Source organism: Centropristis striata, chromosome 2 (assembly GCF_030273125.1).
Source record: "Centropristis striata isolate RG_2023a ecotype Rhode Island chromosome 2, C.striata_1.0, whole genome shotgun sequence".
NCBI lineage: Eukaryota > Metazoa > Chordata > Actinopteri > Perciformes > Serranidae > Centropristis > Centropristis striata.
In genome coordinates, this window is record NC_081518.1 from 14,746,048 (window position 1) to 14,768,947 (window position 22,900).

Consider the following 22,900-nt stretch of genomic DNA (forward strand, 5'->3'; position numbering starts at 1 on the left):
CCCCAGAAAGAAATGTCAGTAATATATGAAGATGTGACGTGAGCTGGTGGTTGCATAACTATGGCATTGAGCCACCAAGTCAACATTCACACCACACTATGAAGGCAAAATAATGTACTGTATCCTGTAAACAACTGTGGGAGTGCACTAATACCTCCAGCCCTGTGGACAACACACACACACACACACACACACTTCCAGAAGTACCATCTCTCATTAGTGGGCAGTGTTGACTCTGCCACCTCCATATCATAATCCTCTCAAACCATATTCCTACAGACAGATAAGGAGGAGTTGAAGTGTTTAAAGAGGAATTAAACCGATCCAACTGAATTTCTGCTCAAAATAATACAAATACACAATTAGAGAGAAAGGAATAAAGCCTTTTCATACACGAAATCTTATTATCTCACAGACAGAGAAGACAAGCTTAAGTCACCTCTTAAATTGCCCACATTGCTAAATAAGCTGGCTATAAAAGAGTCAACGTGGGGCTTCCTCTGCTCCCAACACGCACAGACAACATTTATGCGACAACCACAATGATAATTGAATTTATTCAGAGGCTTGACATGTAAACCGGACAGTTGTAAAGGCATTTTGTCGTATTTTCACCGCACATAACATTACAGCCAGTGCAGGTGTCATGAGAGGCGCTCTGAAGGGCAGCGCTTTCTGGATTACTCACCCCATTGCCGCGGACTTGAGGAACAACTCCTTTTGATATATGGCTCTATCAGCTGCGGGTTCAGAGGACAATTATGTTTTAAAGTCCACAGATGATTAGCGGTCCAAAGAGTCCGCCAGCTCCGAACAAGTCCTCTTTCTGCTTGAGAGACAACTGAAATGTGAGAGCACTTCTTCGTAAACTGGATTCACCGGGTTGCCAAGCTCTCTCTCACAGAACCCCGGTCATTTCAGGAAGTTTTTTCTCTTTGCTTGTTTCTTTTTCCTCTTCAGATACGCGGCAAAATAAATCCAACTTCAGTAAGGCTTCTTCTTCGCTGTCTTCAAACAATCGGCGCTAATGAATTAAGTTAATGCTTGCATTTCCCTGCTCGCTCGCTGCGCAGAGTTTCTTCCTCCCCAATGGGATTGTGTTTCATATGAAGGGCAGCAGCAGCGACACGGAGCGGCATCCACCTGCTCACTCACGCTTCTGTCACAGCCACCCACACTTTCTTATTTAAACCTGTTAAACCGGTCCCAGTCTGAGTTTTGGCCCAAACTGAGATTGGAAACCATGACATAATTAAAACACAAAATACATTAATAAGACAAGCTGTCAAAAATCGAGGACTGGTTCGCATAATTCAGGTGCACTTACATGTTTTCAATGACTACGATGGCTGTCAGCGGTTGGCTCTTTCGGCTAAATTAAGCGAAGTAACGGTAACCAATTAATTTAATTAGCTGCACCTCTTACTAGCGTAACTCAACATGTCGTTTAATATACTGGGTTGAAAGTCGACCGCTTGAATCAAATAACATACTTTAAACAACTTAATATTAACCGTTGGTCGACTCGTCTTTCTAACTGCCAGGTAACTGCCTTCAATCAGTTGCAGGTGCGTGCGCTCCCGGAACCATTGCATTTATGTTCATTTGTTCCGGGGGGAAGCATTTCAGCGACGCACTAATACTTGAACACCTTTAAGTAGGTTCCTGATATTTTTTTAGCGAAAACAAACAACATTTTGCGTCGTTTAAAGGTTTGTTTTCAATTCTAGCCTTAAAGTGATTTTACTGTGACTTTTGTGTGCTATGTATCTTTAGCCAACTCCAGCGAATCACATCCAGATCAGTCTGGTTCCGCAGAAGTTCACAGAATAAAAACGTGTGTGTGCTAACTGTGTTGTTAGCTTTGCTGTGATAGCCAGTGCTGCTTCTTAAGCTTTTCCTCTGTCATTACAGCATGGCCGAGACTACGGAGACCCGGCAGAAATATGAGGAAATGTTTGCCGACAGATTTTCTTCGGACGACAAAGAATACCAGCAGTATCTGAACCGCCCGGCTGACCCTCCACCCATAGTCGAGGATTGGAGGAGTCGCGGAGGTGGACACAACAGAGGCAGGGACAGGTAATATAACCATAGCTCATAAAGTGGGCTTTCATAATCTCTAGCTACATACCTTTGCATGGTAAGAATTAGAGTATTAGCCCTCTGAACCCCAATACGTTTCAGGGCGCTTTTTGCTTTGGCCTTGTATTTCACTGCAATATACAAGTCCGTCAGCTCTATGGAATCAGCATAATCATGGCTATAAATCCTATATATAATGACATAAATCCTAAACAAAGAAAAAACGCAAGATGAAAATTTCTGATCATTTAAAAAAAATGAATTAAAGTGAATTCATGTATACAACACTTTTCCAAGTGCCCACAAGTACCACAAAGAGAGAAAAAAAGCTTATTGATTTTGACTCGTTCAGGTTACAGAGTAAAGTTTTATTAACACCTTTATTACCCCTTTCTATGAAAGACATTAAGTTCCCTACAATATAGATTTTTTTCTTTAAGAATGGGATGAACAGGATCACACACAGTTTTCTGGGCTTTTTGTTTCACCTGTGTTTTATAAATGCTTTCCACTTTTAAGTGATAACCAGGTTATCGCCAGCTTTATCCACTAACCTAAAAGAGAGAACTCTAGTGTCTTTAATCAGGGTAAGAGAAACCGCAGTGAACATGTCTGTATTTACTCTAGAGAAACCAGATTTCTTAGCCCTGAAAATGTCTTAACAGCGTTTATTGTCACATGTGATGTATATATTAGTATTTGTTGTTGATGGTTGATGGTTAATTTCTTTTGGCCTTCATTTAGGTACCAGGACCGCCGAGGTCGCGGTTGGGGAGGAGGAGGAGGCCGAGGTTGGGGAGGAGACAGGGGCTGGAGAGACGACCATCGTGGGCAGCAACACTGGCAGGACAGAGACAGAGACCGAGACAGAGATAGAGATAGAGATAGAGATAGAGACAGGCACTGGGGGCATGGAAGTGGGCATCAGTCAGGCCCTCCAAGCTCCAACCATGGATACAACTATCATCAGAGACCACATTATGACCGCTACTGATCTCTGCTCTAATCTCTCAGGTGTTCACAGTATTCAGTCTTACAGCTAAACCATATGTGGCAATGTGCAACAGCTGATTATTCTTGTCGGAATCTCATTTCCACAGTCTCATAAGCAAGGGCTGAGCAATATATCAATAGTGTTCTGTCCATCATTGTAGTTGTGTAGAACCTTTTTTAATATTGTGATGCACAGTTTTATTGTCAGACTTAAGAATACAAAGCAACATAGTGAGGTTTTTTCTAGAAATATTTCTGAAATTTGACGGCAGAAAATTACACCACTTACCCTTTCTTCTAACAATTATTTCCCTTACTGCTTAATATTGCGCAGCCATGTAATCTTTAAATATATTTTCATTACAATTTTGTGAATGATACTTTGGACATACTTTCAAGGCAGATTTCAGTACAGAACATTCAGTGAAAGTATACCTGAAAATAACATGTATTTCTCTCTTAATATTTCAGATGGGTGGGCTGTTTTTAACAATATTTGATTGATACGTCATAAGTAGAATTTGTTTTGTCTTCTGATAGTTTTTCCAGCTACATCTCTACATGTTTCGATATCGAATTGATATGAATTATACAGTACAGTATTGTTACAGATTGCAAATCTGAATTTCAAGAGAAAATATCTCTAATGTAGCTTTATTTTTCGGTGTTACTTGTATACAGGATACTGATGAACTGAGCCGTTTTCAATAAACGCATATTTTCTTAATTATTGGTTTCTGTTTTGTACAGATATGGGGATCGTCCTAGTTGCAGTGTTGGGTAGTAACAGTTAATGTTTCATTTGTTATTATGTAATCAGGTGACAAAAATGAGAAACTCTAATCAGCCTGGTTTACATTTTTGTGAGGGTTATTTGATTTGACCAATTCTAAATGCAAATCCCTTTTACTGTACGTCAAAGTAAGTTTCTCCTCTGAGATTGCCACTGTTCTTAATGGTGACTTAACTGATATTTGCTTGAAAATGATTTATGAATACTGGAGTTTTTATTCCTTTTTATTTTAATTGAAAATATACAAGATCTACATTTTGAGTGCTTTTCTTGCATTTCCAAATCAAAGTCCTCCATGTGGGCTTTGATTAATAAACAGCAGCAACAAATTTTATTTTTTATTTTCATTAAAATACATATACAGTATTTAAAATATTTGATTTTGATGGTATGATCTAACACATTTAATTGAAGTCCCTTTATTTATCATGGATAATATAGAATATACAGATTAACCTCTTAAATCTGCTTTGGTTAAAGTTGTGCCCTGTGTTGCTGTCCACTGCACCTACCCCTAATCGTTATCTCATTTTAATATATGAAAAATACAAATCACCAAATGAATTCCCATGTAGATTTAATTAAACTCTAGGACAACTCTCACTACAGTCTCAGAAATGAATTTACTGAAGCCACATTTCACCTGTTTAGCTATCTCAGCCAGTCTTGTTAGACTAATGGATGGCACATTAAACCAGACGGTCTGAACAACTGCACTGAGTGTAGAGGGGAGCAGCATTCAAAGTAAATGGCTCAGTTGAAGCCCAAGACCAATAGTTCACATTGTGCAAAGCCACTGAAATATTTATGTGCATCATTAATACATTATTGCTCCATGCATCATTGGCTTATGGCATATGTAGCTCATTGCCTAAAGATGTCAGAGCTTGTGTATCTCAGTCCTTTCACAGCAGATCTACATGAAGTAACACATGCTGACTTTGGACACAATGGTCCGATCTACAACACAAGCAGACATTCCCATTGTTTTATCACTGCCTGAATGCCATTCTGTGGTTTCTATTTTTGGCCCTGGTGAAGACGGGGTTAACAGTTCATTTGGACTTCAGCTGTGCAATCAGCTGTGATGATAAGGGAGGGAGCACATTGGGGAGAAAGTGTGTGGGGGATGTGCTGAAACTGGCACACAGTGAGGAAGGCTGCCATCACCACTGTAATCAGTTTAGATAAGAGAAACTTCAGATTTTCAGCATCTTGACAGAGTGAGATTTGTGGATGGAGACAATAGAAGCAAAACTGGGATTTACTAGCAAAAAATTAAAAATAATCTCATGGTTGCACTTTGGTGGCATGAAATAAATTAGGTTAGAGTCTAAAAGATAAAGATGAGTTACAATTTGACAGTTAAACAAAGAGTGGAATATTTTTGTTGGGCATCTTTCTGTTATGGGAGGCTACAGTCTGCAACTGGTTAGCTTAGTTTAGGACAAAGACCGGACACAGAGGGTAATCGGGGGCAGAGCCAGAAACTGGAAATTTACCCACTAATAGAACTTTTGTTCAATATTTTTGCTGGTCCAATCAGATGACAGAGGGAAAATGACATGATACATTTCAAACTGTTTTATATTTTTCATTCATGTGTTTCTAGCTATGGCATCATGGATGGCAGTAAGTTCTTTTGCCACTCCACCACTTTAGTCCAGACTGATATATCTCAACAACTGTTGAATGGATTGACGTGAAGTTTTGTACCAACATTCATGGTCCCCAGAGGATGAAGTCTACAGACTGGTGATCCTCTGACTTTTTCTGTATCACCAACATGAGGTTCACATTTTGGGTTTTGAGGGAAAGGTCTTGACAAATACTTAATGAATTGTAATAACATTCGGTACAGACATTAGCAGTGCCCACAAGATTTAGTCATCCCTTTACTTTTAATCTTTTGCTTTTAATTGACTTTTAAAATGTCCAAATAAAAGCTTTATTAATTTACTTAATTTGTGTTTAGTGCTAATTAGTACGTGCTGGTTTGCTGTCACACCAAACTATTTTTTAAAGCATAATAATTACACTTGCTAAACATCAGGGGCCTGTTCCACAAAGCAAGTTCACCACATAAGCCGGGCATTTTTCACCTAATCTGACTCATTTTCTGTTGATTCAGTTCCTTAAATCAAATTCAACAAAGCTTATGTTAATATGTCAAAGTGTGCTGGGAACGATACATTTGCTTTATAGGACCAAATCAAATAACAATCAGTCAACTTAATCAAATAAAGCATATTTGGTAAACTCCCTTCATGGAACAGCATGTTAGCATTGTCACTGTAAACATACTGATGTTAGCATTTAGCTTAAAGAACAGCCTCATAGAACCACCAGCATGTCTTTTTTTGTGTCACTTTTTCCATGGGAACACATTTTAAACTCAAAACTTTGCTCTGAATTTGAATCTAGTGTGGAATTTGGTACGCAGCTAATCAGCGGTCCTTTAGAGAGAGACACATTGACATCCTTCTGAAATCCTCGGGAGCCAGACTCTGTGTAAAGTTCACTCGGCTACCAATCAACGTGTCAGTGTGGTAATCTGGCCATTTGGGTGCCGCAGAGCATTAAATATCTCTTACTCATTCATTGCACTCATCTTGTTAATAGAGCATAAAGCATTTGAAATTCAGGGTGAGTACATTTTTTATCATTGCTCCATTAAGAAGAAAAAAAAACAGCACAACCCTGTTTCATTTAAGGATTAATTCAGCTACTGAGCCTTTCTCTGCCCCCTGTAATAAAACCCATTGCTTATTACTTCTTTATTAATGAGCTTTTAATGTAAAGTGAGGCATGAGAAGGAAACAATAGAGAGAGCCGGAGTGAGGGACCAGTGAGAGTCCCCTCGGCCTGGTCTGCTGGGCTGTCAGGCTTCATGTGGCCTGTTTGTGACGATGCAATGTGACAGCAATGGAGACAGTGTGCTGGGGGCCATGTCCTTGATGATGAACTCATCCACTACAATCATCACTCTATCTCCCCACCCCTACCCTTTGTAAGTGCATACAGACATACACGTGTGCGCACAAAACACCACAACCTCCCCAACAACAACACACACACACACACACACACACAGACACAACATCCCCCAGCCCCTGCAGCACTCAGCGACCTACATCTGGTGTTGGAGAGTGCAGGGGCTAAGGTTGGCTCGGGCCAGCCAGCCCCCAGCAGACAGTGGGGAGTGTTCATGCAGCGCGTGACGCGTGTGAATGGCGGAGTACTCTCCGTTGAAATAAACGCCCCCAGCTTTGTACGGTACATACAGATCTGTACATAATTGCACACCGTCACATGAGCACACACGTGCAGATAGTAGGCAAGCACTCATACATACATGCACTTAAGACTTAAGAATAGACCCTAATAACTGTGGCTGCAGATGAGATTTGATGACATCTTGTCCCCTGCTCATCCAACTGCATGCTCTATAAGTTAATCATGCAGCCTCTCAGGTCATCCATGTTAAGACAGTGGACTCTGCTGCTGAGAGGAGCTTGTTAGTCTGATTGTATCTTGTGGTATCTCCACAGGAAGACGCAGGCGCCTAGTGCTGGAAGAAGTGCTCAGATCCCTTACTTAGTACCTACATAAAAATACACTACAGTGAAAGTGCATTCAAAATGTACTGAAAGTATCAAAAGTAAAAGTACATGGTTTGCAAAAAAAATTGTGACTGAATAGTTTTTTTCTATATGACATTTTAGGTTACTTAGTACTGATGCTATGCTTAATTTACTATGTGCATGTAACATGTTATTGTTGTAGCATATTGAGGTCAAAACCTCAAAGTCAAAAATGCATTTTTTTTCCTTATGCCTCTAGTTCTATTTCTCAATCTAGATTGTTTTAATGCGCAGAGTGCTGGAGATATTGGCAATCTGCCTTATCTCTAATAAAATGGGACTAAATGGCACTTTACTTATTGTGCTAAAAGCACAGAAAAAATACATTTAAAAATACTCAACAGCACTGTCTCTTTTCTGTATGCATGACTCTTCTCTTCTTCTACTCAAGATAATAAAATATATAATAATAAAAATATTTGTTAATAAGAGCTGGGACAATATGATCACATTTTTCTGTTTTTCTGGTTAATATCATAGCAGCCATATTTTGTGCAAGTTGTTGTTTATTAATAGTTGTTTTAGGTAAGCCAGAGAAAATTGGGTAACAAGAGTCAGGCATCAGTGTTTCTGAATCTTTGCATTTAAGTGTTAATATAAAGTCTGTGTAGTAATATAATAGAATATTTTATTAAACCTCAGTAATGTTAGATAGTCATTAAGCAGAAATTGGAATTAATAAAGTTTAGTACAAATATTATAACATTGGGCAGTACTTTAGTAAACCGAGAATACTGCCACAGACAGTAAGGTAAGAAAAGTATTTCACTTGTTATCAAAACGTCCTTGTCAAACTCGGTGAGTATTGAGCTTCCATCAACCGAACCATCTGCCAGTATGTTACTTCACTGTTCAGTCCATCTCCATCATCCAAATCAGCGCTCTGCTTCAGGAACAGGCTGACATGTCATCCAAACCGCACACAGCACACACACACACACACACACACACACTGCACCGAGAACCTCTTCAGGTCAGAAAAGATGCTGCTGTGTTTGTGATGTTTGACTGTCAAAAATGAAATGTCTCCGACACTTTTCTTTTCTTTGAGGCACATTCTTGAATTGAGCAGAGTATTACATGTAAATTTAGTTTCCATTCCTTAGCCTCCTTCGTGCTTACTGCCCACAAGACTGCAATTAGACTTGGACAGGATGACGAGCATATGCACCCCGCAGAGCACCTCATTGATCCACCGCTGGAAATTTACATTGTTGAATATTAATGAAAGTCACACTCAAAGGGCACTGACATAAATTCTCTTAGAACAAATGTTCCTTTTTCCCCCTTTTTTTTAACTATTGGCTCAAAATAGTCTCAATGACTCTGGTTTGTACGTATGTGCAGAAGGTCTGGATCCTTCAGTTTATAAAGTCAAAAATATGATTTAGGATTATGGCATGGTCAGGAAAGTTAAAAAATAAGTTACATTTGTTGTTTTCTATTTCTGGTGGAAATGGGCTTCCAAATACACTATAAAAATCTAAATGAAAAACACTGAAAGGAAAATCAAAAATCAGCAACTACAGAACTTCAAATTTAGGAAAGGGGAACATACATCTGACAAAAATGTGTTTAAATCTCATTTGCAAACTGGAAATAATCTCTTATGAGCTCAGAAAAATATATACATACATACAAATAGTATACAAAAACAATGGGGTTTTTTCTAAGGTCTACTAAACAAGACATATAAGAACAATGTGATCAATATTGAGAAAATGTGATCTCACTTGTCTCATATTTCACAAGATATTATTATATTATTATTTTTTTCCGTGCATCTTTCTGCCATGTGTTGTTGTTGTTGTTGTTGTTGTTGTTGTTGTTGTTTTTTAATCATAAATCGATTTTGTGTTGTTGTTGTTTTTTACAGTGAGACAGGAAACAACAATGACTCCCTCCTCTTTTTCTTCTTGTGAACTTGAAAGTGAGAAAAGACACAAATTAGCAGTTTCAGTTGACTTGAACTGAGCTCTCTGCACCCAGTGATTCAGTGGCTTAGGGGTTAGTGACGCTCAGTCCTATATATGTACGGGGTAATTAATTATCCAACAGTCTTACATCATTAGAATACAGATTGCATAACTCCTACCAGCTGGACAAGTACAGAAACACACACTCTCCCTGCAGGTTGATTTGGTTGTGGAGTGGTCAGGACACAGAGCTGGCTCTTGCACCGGAACATTCTGTATAAATGTTTTTGAATAGATTATTAATAGGTGTGTCAATCTAACTGGCTGTAGAGAATATCTAAATGAATGAAACTGCTGCACACTGAAGTTGAATTGAGTGCAGTGTTGCATTGACCCAATTCAGGAACATCTTCTTTAAGAAATGTACAAATGTCTAATGTGTTTAAATTAGTCAGAATGCAAAAAGCAATACTGGAGATAGAAAAGGCGCTGACTGAAGCCCTGAATTAAATTCACCTGTTGAGAACCCAATTATGTTCCGAACAAGATGAATCTGCTGAGTGCATTTTTATTTGCTCTGGCAGATTAGTCGGGTCACTCTCCCATTTAGATTGAGATGAGATTCAACTTTATTGTCATTGAACAGAGTAACAAGCACTAGGACAACGAGACTGATTTCCAGCTGAAGAGGACCAATCACAACCGTTTATCTCCCAAAAGGGAAAGTTTCAGCTCAGATCGACACAACTTGTACCCACAAGTTCTGAATGGAGCTTGGGTGTCATGATTAAGCACCAACTGACCTTTAAGGTTCATGTGGCCACAATTTCCAGATCGCATTGATTCTCCCTATACACATTAGAAAGATCAGACCATACCTGACCGAGCAATCAACACAACTCCTTGTACACGCCCTTGGGATATCACGTTTAGACCATTGCAACTCCCTGCTGGCAGGTCTCCCTGCACCCATCTGGCACATGTCACTCCGTTACTCATCTCTCTGTACTGGCTCCTAGTTGCCTACAAAACAGCAACTGGCTCAGCTCCTGCCTACCTCAACTCCTTTATTCAGGTCCACAAACCCTCCTGCTCACTAGGCTCTTCTAGGGCAGCAGGGCCCTACGTCACTTTGCTCTTCTGTAGTTCCCCGGTGTCGGAATGAACTTCCAAACTCCATCCAATCTGTTGAGTCCCTCTGAATTTTTAAAAAGAGACTAAAGACCCAGCTCTTTATTGCACACCTTCACGCATAATCTACACAGATAAAAAAAAAAAGAAGAAAATATACAAAGCACTATTTGAGCTGTCCATATGCACTACCTGATAGAACTCAGTCCTAGTGGACCTGAATACCTTTTCGAACCTGTTTGCTTTTCCACAGGCTCTAGAGCTGTGTCATTACATCACTGTTAATGTCTGTATATTTCTTCGCCCTCTCGGAAAGTATAATAATAACTGCAGACTGCAAGTCTCTACAACACATCTCTGCTGCTCATCTTGATCATTATGGACGCCAAATAAATTCTTATTAACACTGAATGTAAGATGTTATGTTGGTCTTTGTTGTAAGCTAATGCTAGCCCGCTAAAGTTAGCACGCTATCGATCGCCTGCTTACGTTATTACCCTAGCTTGCCCGTATCAATCACATTGCAGTTAAACAAATCAACGTTTTAGTTGGTCTCTCTAAACCGCACCGAATTGGTGATGTTAGTCAGATAACCTGCCCCCAGACCCTGATGTAAGTGGTTTGCGGTTCAAGACCAGCAAAGAGTTGGTGCCGTTGTGGAACCAGTTTCCCGCCGGGAGTGGGTGCTTTGGTGGTGGAAAACAAAATACCTGTTTGCAATTGGGCACCAGCCAGCAACTGGCCAGGAACTGGCTCTGGTTGAAAAGCCCTGAAACTTAATTCCATGGCACATACTCATGTGCTCTCAAATTGGATAAAACCATCTGCTAAATGACATTGTAGAGATGTAGGTTTGATAGGATAATTCACGTCCAGCACAACTCACTAAACCCAGATCAAACTGTCACACTGGGCAGAGCTGATTAAATATGAATCAAGATTCTATTGCGTTGCCTATTTCTAGCCTCAAATATTTTTGGGAACACATAATATTGTACTGTTTACCTGTAATATTTGAAGTCTGCAACCCTGCTTGGAAACTGACCAACAACTCCGTAATTTGTCACTCAAACGTTTAGTTGCTTTGATAAGTTGAATTGAGAACTCATTAATTTTCCAATACATAACTGGACGGCCCCAGTGCTACCACTAAGCCCACACTGTCTATATTTGCACCACTGATATATACTGTATGGATGGGTGTATGAATATATGTACATCTATGTATTTATATGCATAACTAGCTTCTTATTCAGTGTCTGGAGTGTGGAGGTTGTTCATAAATGTTCATTGTGAGAAAGGTAGGCGTAATGAGCTCCGGCTTCAGCCTACATCTGTTCAATCATTGCTATAATCTGCTCTCTGATATCCACTCATTATTTTGTGGCTGTTCAAGGACTCAGGTGTGTTACTGTTTTTAGATGCTCAGGTTAGAATATAAACTAGAAAATTTCTAAATCAATTTTGATTGTGTGCTTGCCTCTGGGGTGGAATTTGCGGCCTGGAGCGCAGTTTTCAAATTTATTTTTCGACAATTTCTTCTCTCCCTCTACACTCTGCGTGATGACATCATCACTCTAGACTCTGAACATTCCGCGCAATACACACACATGGCAAAATCGCCCTCCCCATTAGTTTAGAAAAATGGAAATGTTTTCGCACTTCGTGCAATCACTCTGAAATTTTACAGGACTAGAGTAAAATTCAGGCCATACAACTTCCTAAATTGGTTCGGAATTTTACGAGCAACGGTGTGCTAATGGTGAGGCCCCAAAGTTGGCGCAATGCGTTCCGGAAGGGCCAAAAAGTGCACGTTTGTGCACGTTGTGCGAGAATGTGCATGCCGATCGCTAATAAAAGTCATTCCACACGATTCCTGATTAGGCCGCAACTTTTGACGTTTTTACTTTTCGCGATTTCTCAAAGCTGCGAGACTAGTTACGCGCCAAAGTTTTTACGGAAGAATAATCTATAAATCGCACGAGGCACTCACCTTCACTGCTAGCAGTGATGGTGAGTGCCTCGCTGCTAAGCCGTGGCACTAATAAGAATAGACCCGGTGAATAGTAGTTAGTGTGCTTTTGCTAGCAAGCACACAAAATGAGGTTTTCCAACATACAAACAGCATGATTAAACAAAAAACCAAAGCCTGCGAGTGTGTCCAAAGCTCTCATTTCAGTCAAACTTTATAATTTTTATCTCTCAGTTCAGGCATCCTTGCTCCAAAAATTTTGTAACATTTTTTTTTTTCCAAATTGAATTTTTGCAAACTCATCAGAAATCCAGATATGAAGCCCTTCAAAGGCCATACATTTAAGTAGTTTATTTAGCCTCTAGTCTATTATTTTGTTCTAAAGCCCAAATCAGGTTTTTTTAAGGCCACTTTGACGATGATGTTTACCGTTTCTTTAGCCAAAGAATTTGCCCTCATGAGGAAACATGAAGATTTTTGCTACATATGCAAACTGGGATGAAAAGAAGTCTGTTCTCTGTTGTGTTTGTGACCGTGTAAGTCTGACTCTGCACCACTTCAATCCTGTGCAGTCATGTGTCATAGGTTGTCAAAAACAGCAGAGGCATAAATCCTCTCCCTGCTGTCAGCGTTCAAGTAGAAGGCTGGAGAGAGACAGCCCATTCTGCTGGATTCTACCCACCCACACACACACAACAAACAACACAGAAAATCCTACATCACTGTCATGGGTTTGTAATCTAATAGCTGTAAGAAAATGTTGGAGTTACTCCCCATAAGCCTCATAGTTGGCTCTTTAATGCCACAGTAGCCATGAAAACGCAAAATACATTTCAATGAGCTTTCATGCAGTTTTGAAGTCCCTTCAGACCCTGAAACATTTTTTACACAACACAGGTGACAGCAGAGCAATGTAGCCTGTTTGCCCTCTTGGTTTTTTGAGCATTTTGCATCTGGTGGGCGGTGAAAACCTGTCTCAAACTGATTTTTTTCATGTTTTTTTTTTTTTTCATTTTTTATAAAAGGCTGTCTAAGTGGGCAGTCAGCGGGGAGAAGCTCTCAGGTCCCGGTGACTCACCTGCCAGCCTCCATGGATCACTCTCCTATCAAAGCCCACTCACAGCTGTCTAAAGTGGCCCTGTCTTGTTTCCATCGTCTTTCTCATATGAATGTACAGATTATGAAATTTAAGAGCACTCCATCTCGGTGCTGTAGACGCAGCTTTCCGCAGAAAGTGCTAGAGAAAGTGCTCAGAATAAGAAAAGAGTACATCGATAAATATTCTCACATTATTGAGATTTACATGAGGAGACAACTGAGACTAAAATTACAATGCTGATTATTTACTTATGGCAGTCATAGTTTGATTGTCGCCATTTTTAGGTTATTCATTTGAATTTGAATTTTGGGTCAAATGCAATATAATATTCATGATTATGTTGTCATTAGTGTATAATTACTTAAGACTAAGAATTGTGTTTTTGTCAGCTCAGAATGAGCCCTTCAGAGAGCTGGTACTCCTCCACAGAGCCTGTCATGTTGTGCAGCCATGTTTCTACAGTAACCCAGATCAGACAAACCAAATTTAGAGTGCCTTTTTTCTCTCCTGCATTTTTACATTATCCAAAGGCCACCATAAGTTCTCAGACACATTTAGTTGCAAACTGCAACCTCACCACTAGATATCACTAAATCCTGCACACTGCTACTTTAAAGGGAAAATTTCATGCAAAACTCACTTTTATGCTTATGCACATACAATTGGGTATCTGGACTGCCTGCTAACCCACAAACTGTAAAATAAGATAACCTGTCAGTTTTTTGGAGGCTGGCAGGATCAGAAAACTACGGATTCAACAAGCTGTTCAGATTTGGTTTCTCTTCATCTGGGTTTAAAGAGACAGACTCTAAAACAGAGCATTTTAGACAGAGTGTGAATACAGGTATATTCAGACAGTTTTAGAAACATATTTTAATATTTTTACCATTAAAATGCACAACGTTTTAGTAAAAAAAAACAAAATATCAAGTATCAAAATCAAGTATGAACCTAATGAGCATAGTGTGTCCCCTTTAGATTACGAACCACTGGATTAAACTACCTTATTATACTGTATATATACTGTAGATAAAACTACATAAAGCCATCATAACAAACAAAATAACACTAAAATGTTATACATAACATATACATACCAGTGTATGGATTTTTTTGCAGTATAACCAGTAATCCTGCAGTTCAACCAAATTCACATTCTCACTCAAATTGCTGCATAAATATTTGTGTACATTTTTTTTCCTAAGCCCTTTAGATTTAACCACCATGTTGGTAACAAGTAGTCTTTCCTACTCCTTATTTAATGTTTAGTAGTTCAATAACTGACTGTATGGAGGAAATGGCACCACCTAGTGACAGAATGTGGAATTATATAAATTATTTACCCAAAACCAACTTCATCTGCAGTCTATGAAAGAAAACAAAAGTAGCACATTTTATAGCCAAACATTAAAAAAACAGACCCTTTGCCATTAATTTCACCATAATAGTCATGGAGCCTTCTTCTTTTGTGTTTATTTTTTCCATTTTAATGAAGTGCTAAGCAAACATGACGCCATAAATTACAGCATGTACCACTGACGAAGTTACATTACACACATGGATCTTTAATACAATACAAAAACAAAGTACTTAAAGACACCTGCTGAATAAATGATGACAGTGCACGATAAAAAATATGCAAATATTATTCTTCCGGTAAATGCATCAGCAAAAGCTGAGAAAATAACGAAATGAAATGGTGCTGACTGACAAATGGTAGCTGTCTAGTTTCACTCATGCAGGATTAACTCCTGCACCTGCAGCTTAATGATAATGACACACAGACAGGACATCAGTGTTTAGATCATTTACAACTGATGTAACAGTTTATGCCCAAAAAGCTCTTGTGATTTTCTCACATCTCTGCTTGTTTTCCACATTCTTGATCATGTCTGTACACCACTATTGTATAGACAGATCCGCACATACAGCAAATATACACACACTCTCTCAAACACACACATTCTTTATTCCAAGGGATCATGAGGCACTACGTTTATCTCCAGCAGTCCAGTCTTCCCAGCAGTCTGAGATCGCCCTGGTTCAGTGTACCTGCACGACACCGTGTTCAGTCTAGGTGTAGTAGATGATCTCTGGTATCTGCCCGTCCTCCACTGATGTACCGTTGTTATTTCCAGGTGAACTAAAAAAGAGAAACGTCGTCTTGGTCCCCGTTGCTGATTCCTGGGTCACTTTCTTCAACCCTTTTGTGCCATAATGGGAGTCTGGACCCTGGGGTAGAAAATGAAAAAGCAGCTAATGTGTCAATCTTCTTCTGGGTTCAAACAAATGACATTTATGAAGTTATACATATTTTAAATAAGCTCAGACTGACCTTTAAGGTGGCGCATGCAGTGTAGCTGACATTGGGCAGGATTTCCACAGGCTCTTTGAACATCACTCTGAACGTGTTTGCTGTGCCGTCACAGTTGAAACCTGTGTCATTCTGCCCCAGTGTAATGCGTTTGTCGCTCTCCAAGATCTGCAGAACAGGATGATGTCTTTAGTGAATAAACAACATGCAAATAAAAAAATAAATAAACTTTATAACAGCTTTAAACTGCTAAAACAGTACTGCGTGTTTCAGTCTGTTTGATGGCATATTCTTCTGGCTGTTAAGTGGAAGTACTGGCTGTGCTCAAAATCATTTCATATCCACTCGTCCCTTTGAGCTCAAACGCTGGCATAATGCAATGTAAAATGTAGTGAACATGAGATGTGCTGCGTCCAAAATCACTCCCTCGTACACCAAAAATACGGGCTGGTAATCAAATCTTGACAGGTATCTCAACGAGACCTATCAAAACTCAAAATCAGCATCAACATGAAATGCATGTTCATTTAGCAGTATTTTCTTACCAGACAGTTTCTTACTTAAAATGTTATGAAGGTTTGTTTTGTTTTTAACCTTTTGAGTTCTTGCATTGCTGCAACATTGCACTTTAGGGAATCAAGTATGAACCTAATGAGCATAGTGTGTCCCCTTTAGATTACGAACCACTGGATTAAACTACCTTATTATACTGTATATACTGTAGATAAAACTACATAAAGCCATCATAACAAACAAAATAACACTAAAATTTTATACATAACATAACATATACATACCAGTGTATGGATTTTTTTGCAGTATAACCAGTAATCCTGCAGTTCAACCAAATTCACATTCTCACTCAAATTTCTGCATAAATATTTGTGTACATTTTTTTCCTAAGCCCTTTAGATTTAACCACTATGTTGGTATCAAGTTTTGTTTTTAACCCTTTGAGTTCTTGCATTGCTGCAACATTACACTTTAGGGAAGACTGGCTTTTTTGTGCAATGAAAAAAAAGTTTATTATTCTCAAAAGGTATAAAAAAAACAATCAAATAAAATACATATATTGGTATTGTATCTGTACTTGTAATGATTGGTACAGAAAAAGCAAACTGATGACATTAGCCATGTCAGAATGTTTCCTTTACCATCATTATGCCAGAAGTTACCTGAATGTTGACCTGATAGTCATTGGGGCCATGTATTGAACCATACAAGCCAAAACCCACTATGGATATTCTTCTGTTAACATTGAATCTACAGAAGCAGAAAAGACAGAGAAAGAAAAATTAGAAAACATATCGAACTTCAATTCAGTTTGTCCAGAATAACAAATGAACACTGGTGTTCGTCATCTCACCTGATTCTGTCGCTGGTACCACTGTACCCCCATCGACTCTCAACCTGCTGGAATCTATTAATGCTGCACTCCTCCCCCCTGAGGCAGCAGCGGGGCCTGTCGATGTAGTCGACCCGTGGTTTGGGGTTTACTGTAAAGTGTAAAAACAGATTTACCACCTCCCGATCGAACAATATTCCAGACTGGGCAGGCCCTGTTGCACAAGAAAGAATATCAAGCTGATTTCTGTAGTTCGAGTTGTATGGAAACATCAGGAACATGATGAATATGCTTGGTTGAAATGGTCAGTATGGTGTTACAAAAAAGTACTACTGCAGAGAGGGAAACAAGTGTGATTTTTGTGACGTGCTTACCTGCAGCAAACTCCTCAACAGTCATGAGAGGGAAGCGGATGAGTGGGAGAGCTTTCCCCAGAACCTTCTGTTTGTTCTCCGAGGTCGGGGGAAGCTGTTGTCTGTAACACTCGGCCTCTGCCCAGCGTACCACCGCCCCAAATAGGCGGTTCTCCCTGATGCTGAGTGTGTCTCTTTGTAGCACTGCACACAAGGTGTCTACACATACAAATGCACAGAACATTCATCAGTTCACATCCAAACAAGCTGTAGAAAAGGAAATAACTGGTCAAGAAGACTCACATACCAAGGTCAATGTCTGTGAAGCCCTCTGCGTTTATTGCGTCTGCAGTGCTTTTGTCTATGGTGTCTAAGCAGAGACTGGCAAGTTGAGGCTCATCAAATAACCTTGCCTGTAAAGAAAGCACAAAAGAAGCCAAATAAGTATCTTTTAGCCCAAAGATCCAAACATTTCCATGCAAAGGCCACCAAAATAGCATTAGCTCATAGTAGGGGAAATGAAAAAATAAAATAAAAATAGTGATAATAATAACAAACAATAATATATTTCCCTACTTTTATTAATGCAAGAATAGATATTGCAAACCTTTAATCATTCCATTAGATTAAATATTTCTGTTTTCCATTTTAGACATTGTTTGTCAGTCACTTAGTTTAATAACATTCAAACTGACACGGCAGATAAGAGTTTGATACGTTATACATTCATACATAATAATAATATATTTTATTTTTTATCAAATATATTTTTTAGCATTTTCCCCTTATATTTTCTCCAATTTGCTGAGCCCCTGTGATGACCCCATTTTTAAAACCAGTGTAATAGTTGATACTAGCACTTAACATGCAACAAAGGATGTGAAAAGAGTCAATATCTTCTTTTATTTCTTAAATATTGTGTAAAAGATGTTAGGGACAATATGTTATATATATATATATATATATATATATATATATATATATATATATGTTTAATGAAACACTGAAATATAGAAGTCTGACAAATTAAGACTTTTTTGCAGTAATATTGTTCAAACTTCAGAAAATGTTAATGAAATGAAAATGAATAACCAGACAATGACAGTGATCATAAAGAGTACACTGCTGGGAATGCATATTTTGTTTTTTTTCTGGGTCGCTTGAGGTGGTTTATAGACAGCTAGACAGCTCCTTGCTGTGTTTGAAAAGGAAAAAAAGGAGTGTTTTTGATCAGAAAGCAGCTGAGCATGCAGCCTGAAGGCGCAGCAGCCAGCATCAGGACAGAATGCTGAACCCAAAGAAAACGACAGCATAAACCAAAAATAGAACAGCTAATGTCATAAAAACTCAACCATCGATGGCTGAAAGATGGTCTGGTGGGGATAGAAACAAAGCCTTCAACCTCCACTGTAAGAACTTGCTGCTGTTGTCAGACAGTGAACAAGGCAAAATTGTTATTACATTATTCCATATATTGGCTCAGGACACATCCTTAAAAATCAGACCATGCCGTTATTGAAACAATCCGTCACTGCTCTGCTTTAACATTATCTTCACACTTTTGATATTGGTGCCCTATGTCATAAAAAGGGTGAGTTCATATAAAAAACTATAAATAAACTCTCAGCAGCCACTTTATAAGGTACAATTATGTTCAACTGATTAACACAAATATCAAGACAACCAATCACATGGCAGCAACTCAGTGGATTTAGGCATGTAGACATGGTGAAGACGACCTGCTGAAGTTCAAAGCGAGCATCAGAATGGGGAAAAAAGGTGATTTAAGTGATTTTGAACGTGGCATGGTTGTTGGTGGCAGTCGGGCTGGTCTGAGCATTTCAGAAACTGCTGATCTACTGGGATTTTCATGCACAACCATCTCTAGAGTTTCCAGAAAATGGTCAGAAAAAGAGAAAATATCCAGTGAGCAGCAGTTATCTTGTTGATGCCAAAGGTCAGAGGAGAATGGCAGGACTGGCTTGAGATGATAGAAAGGCAACAGTAACTCAAATAACCGCTTGTTACAACCAAGGTATACAGAAGACCATCTCTGAAAGCACAACACGTCCAACCTTGAAGCAGGCAGGCTACAGCAGAGACCGCACTGCCACTTCATTAAGTACCTACTTCACCTAATAAAGTGGCTGATGAGTGTATATTGTTACTTTCTTCTGCCAACCCTCCCATGTGATGAGGGTTTAATGGCATTTAATTTGTGCTGCCCAAGGCATTAAAATATTAGATATGAACATTAAACAGCAATCTGTGTTTCCTGGAACAATGTGGCAATTGCTTCGGATAACCACCAGAAATCAATGTTTAATGGTTTTCATTAGGGCTGTCAGATATACTTTACTGATCCCCAGAGGGAAATAGAATCAAATAACACTCAATACAATTTTGTCGACTAATCTATTGAAAGTTTCTCCACAAATAATCAATCAGCATCTCTTGTTCACCAAGATAAGTTTCTTGGAAGTAAGTCATCCAGCATGAGAAATACATAAAAAAATTAATAATCGAATGAAGAAATTTTAGTTGGCTAAGATCAAAACAAACAAGGGGGCAGGTTTAGTTTTTATAGGGACCCTTTTTTTGGTAGAAGGTAGATCCAGTGAGCAATTTTTTTGCCAGAGAGTTTAAGGATCAAGTATGTACAATGTGAAAATAACCTGAGTGAGGAGCATGAACGCGTTGTCGGCTCTGAGGTGCTTGGTGAGGAACTCTACACAGTGACTCTCAAGGGCAGGGACCGCATACTTCTTAGCAGTATACAGAGTCGTCATCACAGTCTCTGGACCGATGTGGACCTCATCAGAATACAAGAACCTGCACAGAGGAAACAATGTGCACAGTCAGGTCAGGTTGTTCATCAGATTATAGGTTGACAAATCTTAAAATTATGTCCCACTACATTAGACATCTACACAATTTAAAAAGCTGGTATCAGAGAATAAGTGCCATTTTTGTGTCATTTGATCTATTATCAGAAAATTAAAGAGTACCCATTTGTTGATCAGCTACTAATCCATCAATCACTTAACTGACTCAGCTTTACAATAAACTAAATGTAGCTACTGCTTTTAAATCTGGTTTAATTATCAAAAGGTTATACTGTCAACTCTAACCACTGTTACGGTCATGATGTTCCCATTTACCTCTTCCTAGTGTGCAGTGCATTAACTAAATTACATCCTCCTTCAACTGTAATTAAAGCTGAATGTTGCTGGGTGATCAGCTAAACTACTAGTAAGTGGACCTGAATATGGCCAAATTCATGATGATCATGGACTGAGACAAGGGACCAAAGGAAGCAACTGCCTTGTACATGGACTCCAGGTGAAAGTTTCATATTTGTAAAAGATGGAGCAAAGTGACCTCTTGGATGCCAGATGCAGTGCACTCATGGGTGCCATATTTCCTGGCAAGGTAATTTCTACATGATGGTGTCCCACTGCATGCAGCTTGTGCCCCCCCCCAAAGGTGCAAAGGTTGTTTCGCACATCCTTCTGTAGTCGTTTTGTATCTTATTGTGATAGTTTGCATCTCTGTGTAGTTGTTTTTTTTGTCTTTGTAGTTGTTTTGCATGTCACCCTGTAGTCGTTTTGTGTCTTATTTTGATAGATTGCATCTCTGTGTAGTTGTTTTTTTGTCTTTGTGGTTGTTTTGCACATCCTTCTGTAGTCGTTTTGTATCTTATTGGGATAGTTTGCATCTCTGTGTAGTTGTTTTTTTGTCTTTGTAGTTGTTTTGCATGTCACCCTGTAGTCGTTTTGTGTCTTATTTTTGATAGATTGCATCTCTGTGTAGTTGTTTTTTTGTCTTTGTGGTTGTTTTGCACATCCTTCTGTAGTCGTTTTGTATCTTATTGTGATAGATTGGATCTCTGTGTAGTTGTTTTGCACGTCACACTGTAGTTGTTTTGTGTCCTATTCTGGTAGTTTGCATCTGTGCAGTGTTTTTGTCTTTGTAGTTGTTTTGCACGTCATTCTGAATTCTGGTGTGTCTAACTGTAATAGTTTGGGTCTATGTGTGGTTATTACGCGTGTCCTTCTATAGTTGTCTTGTCTATCTGTCTCTATCATTTGACTGACTGATCCTGTGTCTGTGCCCGGAGGCCCATTCAGCGATCCACCCATCATGGTGATCACCTGCCCTACCTGAGCAGGGCGAGGAAGGCAGCTGGTTCGACATCAGGCAGCTCTATTTCAGCCGAAGTCGTGGCCATCCCTCCGTTGAACATGGCATCAAAAACGGCGCTGCCGGCGGCCAGGACGAATTTATGTGCCGGTATCCTCTGGGCCTGTCTGCCCTTCCCGACTATAAACCTCACGTCGCTGAGCAGCTCGTTGTTGAAGAGGAAGGCGAAGCGCTCCTTGAGGGAGCTCTTCGTCGCCTGCCAGTTGTACATGGGCTCCCGGTGAAGGCCGAGGACAGGCGGTGAGGCGGACCGGGCAGGACCGGAGGTTGGCACGTTGGACAGCGGCGCTGCTGCGGCTCCAGACTGAACCGACTGAACGGAGTTAGATGCTGCCTCCTGACCGTCATGGTTTGACGCCAAGCCGCCGTTGCCGCCGCCGCTCCCGGTCGCCATAACGACCCGCTTCGGTATTTTTAATCCTACTTCTACAAAGCGCCGTTAAAATGCACGAGAATACAGCGACCGTACCGTTATATGAGTCGTTATTTATTTACGTGTTATCCATCGCGGTGGACGCCATCATCCTTTGATGTTTAGCTAGCTAACGTTACGTTACCAGCTAGCTTACGCCTCTCCGGAAATTACGCAGAAGCACTTCCCCCAAAACACTTTTTTTAATTCAACTTTATTGAGTTCAAGATCAGAAAACAAAAAAAGGTTATCGTCACCCTGTTAAAATAATCACCTCACCTCCACTCATTTTTTAAAAAAAGTTTTGCAGGAAACACCAAAAACTTCACCAAAAGTGTAACATATGACATTTATTGATCAATTAAGTCAAGAAGGATGTAACAAAGGATGGCTATTGGCAATATAGTAATAACACTGTGTGTAAATTATGTAACTTAATAGAAATAAATGACACTTTATTTTGAAGGGGTCTACATAAAAGTCACACAAGAAACATGACATGGCAAGTATGAGCATTAATGTTACTTCAAAGTGTCATTCATGTTCATGACACATCACATGTCATGTTTATGACACGCTCATGTCACTCTTATACAGACACCATAGAGTAAAGTGTTACCAATATTGGTGTCAACAATAA

At 39.4% G+C, this 22,900-nt stretch overlaps 3 protein-coding genes across 7 annotated transcripts in view; 1 reads left to right on the plus strand and 2 right to left on the minus strand.

The window, feature by feature from the left end:
- Window positions 1–1,573, minus strand: part of homer2 (homer scaffold protein 2) — a 33,473-nt gene extending 31,900 nt beyond the window's left edge. The window contains exons 1-2 of one of the 3 annotated variants that reach the window (XM_059349481.1): window positions 1,328–1,568; window positions 689–1,228 (exon numbers count right to left, since the gene is read on the minus strand). In XM_059349481.1, the coding sequence (XP_059205464.1) occupies window positions 689–693 (5 nt within the window). In that variant the 5' untranslated portion in view covers window positions 694–1,228; window positions 1,328–1,568. Of the gene's footprint in view, window positions 1–688; window positions 1,229–1,327 lie in introns of all 3 variants that reach the window. The other 2 variants (XM_059349490.1, XM_059349498.1) reach the window with 2 other exon arrangements.
- A 27-nt stretch (window positions 1,574–1,600) lies between these two features.
- On the plus strand, window positions 1,601–3,805 carry LOC131984618 (RNA guanine-N7 methyltransferase activating subunit-like). Of its 2 annotated transcripts, none has more exons than XM_059349509.1 (3): window positions 1,601–1,712; window positions 1,915–2,082; window positions 2,830–3,805. In XM_059349509.1, exons 2-3 carry the CDS (start codon window positions 1,916–1,918, stop codon window positions 3,077–3,079), a joined length of 417 nt encoding a protein of 138 aa, XP_059205492.1. In that variant the 5' UTR covers window positions 1,601–1,712; window position 1,915; the 3' UTR covers window positions 3,080–3,805. The 2 variants fall into 2 exon arrangements, with proteins under 2 accessions (XP_059205492.1, XP_059205500.1); XM_059349517.1 differs by lacking the exon at window positions 1,601–1,712 and adding an exon at window positions 1,713–1,837.
- Window positions 3,806–14,841: 11,036 nt separating this feature from the next.
- Window positions 14,842–22,424, minus strand: LOC131993465 (BTB/POZ domain-containing protein 1-like). 2 transcript variants are annotated; one of them, XM_059359406.1, is made up of 8 exons: window positions 21,809–22,424; window positions 20,321–20,477; window positions 17,953–18,058; window positions 17,667–17,864; window positions 17,314–17,443; window positions 17,123–17,210; window positions 15,969–16,115; window positions 14,842–15,865 (listed from the first exon to the last, which is right to left on the minus strand). In XM_059359406.1, exons 1-8 carry the CDS (start codon window positions 22,240–22,242, stop codon window positions 15,707–15,709), a joined length of 1,419 nt encoding a protein of 472 aa, XP_059215389.1. In that variant the 5' UTR covers window positions 22,243–22,424; the 3' UTR covers window positions 14,842–15,706. The 2 variants fall into 2 exon arrangements, with proteins under 2 accessions (XP_059215389.1, XP_059215381.1); XM_059359398.1 differs by having other exon boundaries at window positions 17,314–17,506.
- Between the last annotated feature and the right edge of the window lie 476 nt (window positions 22,425–22,900).